Source organism: Argentina anserina, chromosome 7, assembly GCF_933775445.1.
Source record: "Argentina anserina chromosome 7, drPotAnse1.1, whole genome shotgun sequence".
Lineage (NCBI taxonomy): Eukaryota > Viridiplantae > Streptophyta > Magnoliopsida > Rosales > Rosaceae > Argentina > Argentina anserina.
In genome coordinates this window covers 19,267,123-19,273,708 of record NC_065878.1, presented here as the reverse complement: position 1 = coordinate 19,273,708, position 6,586 = coordinate 19,267,123, and the positions used below count along the sequence as shown (strand labels likewise).

Here is a 6,586-nt window from a genome sequence, read left to right as displayed (position 1 = left end):
ATATTTTGAGTAGAAAATCGAAGTTATGAGTACTTTAACGGTGATGGAATCGGGTGAAATTTTGTGGAGATGATCTATACGTTATAGCGTAGATATTAGACGGTGGAGATGTGAAAACTCGATCGAACAGTTGGTCAAAAATGAAAATCCGTACCTTAAGCTAAGATAAGGGTCTCCTTACCTGAAAAGCCCCGTATTACCCTGTATATATATGCATGATCGATCGGGATTTGTGCTAATATGGTTCAAGAATTTTACAAGCATATTAAGGACCATTATGGATCGGTATTAATTAAATTGTAATCATGTATATTGTGGTCTATCTCATTTGTGCAAGCACGATCATTTTAACATGATGAACCCATCACTGGGCTTCTTGTGTTGTCGGCCGGTTGGTTACTTGCGGTTTGAACGTCGTGGTGGTTGCTGCTTGGGCCTTATGCCCCGTCCCTTTTTTCTGTGTTTGTGCCTTTTTTGGCTGGGCTAGTCTCTTCGGTTTGTATTGACAAAGGTTCAGGCGTAAAATGATCATCGGCTTCACCTTCTCCTTATATAACCGCCTACTCGGATTCAAGCCGTATTGAGCCTAGTTTTAGTCTTTTCGTGTCTGTTCGGTTAATTTGCTCGTGTTCAGGCCCGTGTGCTTATCGTTGTTGTCTAAGTCTTTCTTTTTTGTTACTGTGTTATTCTTTCAGATTTTCCTACCAGAAATCTAACGGACTGATCCTTCCTATGTTGGATTATCGTCAACTCATGTATTTCATCTTAAATGAATGAAGTGTCCCTTTGATAAAATAAAAACATGATGAACCTGGGCCTATATGAAATTGGGGGTTAACCAATTCGCTAAACTCATAAATGTTAAACAGCGACAAGCGTGGCCCGTGGACTAATTGTACCGATATTGTCCCAACTTAGCCACCTCACAGGTGTTGAGTTTTAATCACAAAAGACCTCGGTACAATTGGTTATTATCCACCCACTTATAAGCTTTATTTTCTTTGTCACTTCTTAGATGTGAGATATCTCATCTCCAACAATGAATACTAGCTCGAGCTCAAAAATGCCATTAATATATATATATTCTTTCAAAGGGCTTTCAGTACTTTTTCATCATCATTCTTGCCTTCTTGAGTTAAGAACTTCTTCAAACAAAAAATAAGAGCTCTTCATCGTCTTCAAACCAAACTTTTACCTAACTATGAGCCTAACATGAGTAACATCATGCGTGTCAAGTTACTTGACGATTTGACATACCAAAGTTATATAACCAGTATGCATGTTTATACGCAATACGTACCCTAGGTTTTCAGTTTTCTAACCTAACTCTAGCTGGTTCAATTCTTCTTGATTGCAAGATCGATATTTGGATAACACACGCCTGAAGCAGATCAATGAGACTTGCCCAACACGATTATTTAATAAACGAGCACTGGGCCATTGGCAATCTGCTTAATTAGTGTAACAAATTAGCCAGCTATGAACACACAAGAATGACAAGATTGAAATTCGGAGACATATATAAATAATTAAAACAGTAATTGTGAAGTGCAGTGTTCAGTCTGGTTGCTTGGGCAAGCTAGCTCTTAGTGAAGATACCCACGCATTTCGGCATCTGAGCTTTCGATCGACCAAGCATCTGGATTTTCAAAAAATATTTGCAGACAGAGTTTAGATCGAGCGGCAATTCTATATCAGGGGTTTGTTTGTAAATGTTATATATGGAAACCAGTGTGTCATCAATGAACTCGAGTACCTCGTCAATTTATATGCTTCTGCATATGCATATCATACAAGTTTTATTATTATGAACAAGTTGACACCAGAGCTTTTCATTTTGGTCTGACTTGACGACAGAATGATGAATTTTTTTTTTTGGTCAATGACAGAATGATGAATGCTTACAGAAAACCCTAAGACATGGCAAAACTTGGAAAAATCTGTTGTGAGATGCAAAACCCTGTTGGAAAAACCGTAGAGCTATGTAGAGCAGATGAACCAAAAACTTACCATCCAAATATGATCTCATCGCAATAATGAAAATTTCGAACGTCGATATATGTTTTAAGTTTTGCAGGTTCATCTGTTGTACATAGTTGTATGACATACAACATGGTTTTACAGGCAAAAAAAAGCATTTGTGATGCACGATAAAATATGTGTGAGATTTTGACAGAAATTTATTGTATGCATAACATACATACAATTGCGCACAACAGATTTTTCCGTAAGTTTTTTCTCCGTAAGTTTTGTGGCACCTACAAACTTGTCCCGAAGCTTATATAACAAGAATGAGCAATTATGTTCACGTCTCGTCACCACTATTAAAATGTAAAGAAACTAAGTAAGCGACCTAACTTACTAGAATGACCAATTAGGTGCGAACAAATGGACTTTGATATCACTACAGGAAGTTGTAGTTGTGGTTAAGTAATCGATCTGTTGTGTATATATAACATTGCGTATAATCATCTTTTCCTTGCAGATACATCTGCTCAAAACTTATACGAGTAATTAATACAGAGTTGGTTTAACTAGTTTGGTAAACTGTTCAAACTGCTTTATAGTGCCTTATAAACCGGGAAACATATAAATCCCAAGCAATAAAAAAAGTTACACAATTAATGATGGATCAGTACTCTTCTGTTGTTTCAGAGCTAGAAGGGACACTCCTCAAGGACCCCCATCCGTTCTCCTACTTCATGTTGGTCGCATTCGAGGCATCCGGGTTGCTCCGGTTTGCCTTGCTGCTACTTATGTGGCCGGTTATTCGGTTTCTTGAAATGATAGGCAGGGAGGAGGCAGGGCTCAAGCTCATGATATTCATTGCAGTCGCTGGAGTTCACGAATCAGATATCAAATCAGTAGCCCGGGCTGTGCTGCCGAAGTTTTACGTGGAGGATGTCGATATGGAGGCATGGAAGGTGTTCAGTTCTTGTGACAAGCGAGTTGCGGTGACGAAGATGCCGACGATAATGGCGGAGAGGTTTGTGAAGGAGCACTTGCGTGCTGATGAAGTTGTCGGCTGCGAGCTGGTTGTGAACCGGGTTGGGTTGGCCACAGGTTTCGTTAAGTGTGAAGTTGGTTCCAGTCATTTCTGTGACCGAGTGGCCAAACTAGTTGCAGCGGAATCAAAACAACCTACGTTAGGGTTGGGAAGGCCTACATCATCAAGTTCTTCGTTTTTATCTCAATGCAAGGTACGTAGGTCATTAATATTTGCGTCATTGAGTGTTCCCTGAGTAGTTCTTCCATTTATATAGTTCATCGATATTTACCAACTTTTATGTTTATATCCTCGTGGAAATTAAACTGGCATATCTACAGGAACAAATGCACCCACCATTCATGATGACCAATCAAAAGGACGAACAACAGCTCCTCCGTCCCCTCCCGGTGGTCTTCCACGACGGTCGACTGGTCAAGCGCCCGACACCATCCACCGCTCTCTTAATCCTCATATGGATTCCCTTAGGCATCTTACTAGCCTTCATCCGCATAACAGTGGGTTTGATATTGCCAATGTGGGCTAAACCCAAGTTCAGCCGGGCATTTGGCAGCAAAGTCATAGTTAAAGGCAAACCCCCACCCCCATCGGCAGGCCCCGGAAACAACAACTCCGGCGTATTATTTGTCTGCACTCACCGAACACTAATGGACCCCGTTGTGTTGTCCACTGTACTCGGCCGTAAAATCCCAGCCGTCACATACTCTGTCTCTCGATTATCCGAGATCCTATCCCCTATTCCCACGATCCGATTGACCAGAATTCGACACGTCGACGCCGAGAAAATCAAGTGTGAACTCTCCAAAGGAGACCTGGTGGTCTGCCCTGAAGGAACGACGTGTCGCGAGCCTTTTCTCTTGAGGTTTAGCGCCCTCTTTGCCGAGCTCACAGACCGCATAGTCCCCGTGGCTATGAACTATAGGGTAGGGTTCTTCCATGCAACCACCGCCAAGGGCTGCAAGGCTATGGACCCCATTTTCTTCTTCATGAACCCTAGACCGGTGTATGAGGTCACTTTCTTGAACCAGTTGCCACTGGAAGCTACGTGTACGTCGGGGAAGAGTCCACATGATGTTGCTAATTACGTGCAGAGGATCTTGGCTGCAACGTTAGGGTTTGAGTGCACTAACTTCACCAGAAAGGACAAGTACACAGTTCTCGCTGGGAATGATGGAACCGTACAATGTAGCTCTTGCCTTGATGGAGTTAAGAAGGTTGTGAAGACCTATATGCCGTTTATCACAAAGACGAGGATGGCGGAATAATGACGAATCATTTTGGTGCATATATGCTTTCTTATTAGTGTTGGATTTGTAATTTCTTCCTCCGATCTTCTTCTTCCTCTTTTCAAAAGGGCGGTTAATTGTAGTTCATATTTTGTGGGTTCGTTTATTCTTTTTCTACTTTGTGGAAATAATGTACCAGTGTAATTGATGATATATATTAATGGTGATTTTTTTTCCGAATGGAATTGGGTCTTGGAATTAGCAGAAGACAATTAATTTGGTAGATTAACTTTGGTGAACGCACAATCCCACATACCTGGACTTCTTGTTACATCAAGAAATTTTGAAGATCACGTACATACATTCGTGCGTGCATGTTTACTGAAACACCCCAGTTTTTGATTCTCAGACTGGTTTTAGACTTTTAGTTAAATAGCTAATGATCAACCCTAGACCATATTTTAATTTGGTGAGAAATAACAGTTCCCTTTTCTAATCAATATATTGGCGTCTTTTTCTTGTGCACAATTATATATACTTGGTGAGTGCTGGGCAATTCCGATGCTGTTAAATAACTTATCTCGCAGTGTAGACACATAAAATTTAATAAAATAAATTATATTCATTAAATGATTAAATCGACTAAGAACCTGACAAAATTACACACGTGACCCAAAAGTCAACAAAGTTAGTGCAGATTCAAATAAAACTCGTGTTAGCACATAAATGGATGATCGTAATAGAAGCTACGTGATTCCGACTTAAATCGGAAATTGAATGTCATTGAAGAGAGAAAATCACTTGAGCAAGAGAAGAGGTACTAGAGCTCAAGAGAATGACCCATACTTCGACGTCTCTCAAGTCCACGAATAATCATCAAGTTACCAAATCACTCGTTCTTCATCAAATTCAAATCCAAACTCAAGTCCACAAAGAATCACCAATCTACCAAATCGCTCGTTCTTCATCAAATCCAAATCCAAATTCCAAAAAAAATCTCAATATCAAGTGCATGTCACCCTTGAGCCAAGTTACATACGGAGATAGAATCAGAAGAGTTCACAAATATTGTAACATCGCGCTTGATTATCAATAAATTACTTATGTAGCACCTGGCCAGACCTGAGGTGAGGCTGCAGCAGTGGCCGCCTCAGTCCCCAAAACCTTGCCCAACTTTTTTTTAATGATATATATGAATACATATATTTGCAATATGTTTAAAGATAATCACTCATATTCCTCCTCCAATCAAGCCCTAGAATCAAGTCATTAAATGTATATTGTTAATCATACAAATTTTGTATATTTGTTATACAAATCATGTGGATTTTGTAATTATTTGTTCGTACTATAAAACTGTAATATTCATTTAATGTTAAAAAACTCATATTTTACGTGTTATGCGAGTATTCTAAATGGTTTTAACTCTCTCCCCCAATATAATTGATTATTGATACATAAAAATAATTATTATGACTTTTGAATTTAGATGAATGATTAATTCAATACTAGATTATTTATAGGTTTTTTTGTATTAAAACACGAGAGCACCATTTTTAGATCCCGCCTCAGGTCTTGAAATATCATGTTCGGCCATGTGTAACACCTAAATAAATTGTATTTAAAAGACATGCATCGCAGACTGTATTGATTTTTTCTTTGCGACATTTGGAAAATGCATATGGTAGCTGAGTGAGTTACATCGATGATTATTGATTAATAGGTAATATTACCTAATATATGTTATTCACAAGGGTTAAATTGTTAAAGCAAAGACATCCAATAACAAGTGAATCCCTACAGCGTTCTCCCATGTAGAATGTTTTTCATACCATTTTACAGATAAAAAAAATGTGCATTTCTTTTACGCAATAACTCCTAACTCCTTATATAAATCAAAAGCAACTTAGAAATCGAAAACAAAGATGAAACTTAACCGCATTATCAGACATATTCCAGCGTCTGTGGATTACTATTACAGCCGGCGACATTTGTTAATTCCGTTACCAAAAAACCGGCCAAATGAAATCAAATGTTCACCTGAGCCGAACATCCCGCGCCGGCGCAGGTGTCACAAACCAACTCCAAAAAAACAGCGTTCTTCTCCTCTCGGCTTTATCCACCCTATCCCCAGCAACCGACTCGGTTCCGTTCCCACCTCACAGTCCCACATCCCCTAACGCTACTTAAACGTCGTAACAACTCCCCCCACTCACATCCCGCCACGTACCCCTCCCCCTGAGCGTTACCGCCACGCCAAGTCCCTAACAAAAGTTTACGCGCTTTTGCCGTTGATACCCTCCATAAAATCAATAACTCTCCATCACACTCGAATTCAAAGTCCCCCCTTCGT

General features: G+C 39.7%; 1 protein-coding gene across 1 annotated transcript; it reads left to right on the top strand.

Annotated features, from left to right (window-relative positions):
• Positions 1 to 1,920: 1,920 nt before the first annotated feature.
• LOC126803738 (glycerol-3-phosphate acyltransferase 5-like) lies at positions 1,921 to 4,278 on the top strand. The gene is made up of 3 exons (XM_050531484.1): positions 1,921 to 1,974; positions 2,568 to 3,200; positions 3,328 to 4,278. The coding sequence occupies exons 1-3, from the start codon at positions 1,921 to 1,923 to the stop codon at positions 4,270 to 4,272; spliced, it is 1,632 nt and encodes a 543-aa protein (XP_050387441.1). The 3' UTR covers positions 4,273 to 4,278.
• The last annotated feature ends 2,308 nt before the right edge of the window (positions 4,279 to 6,586 follow it).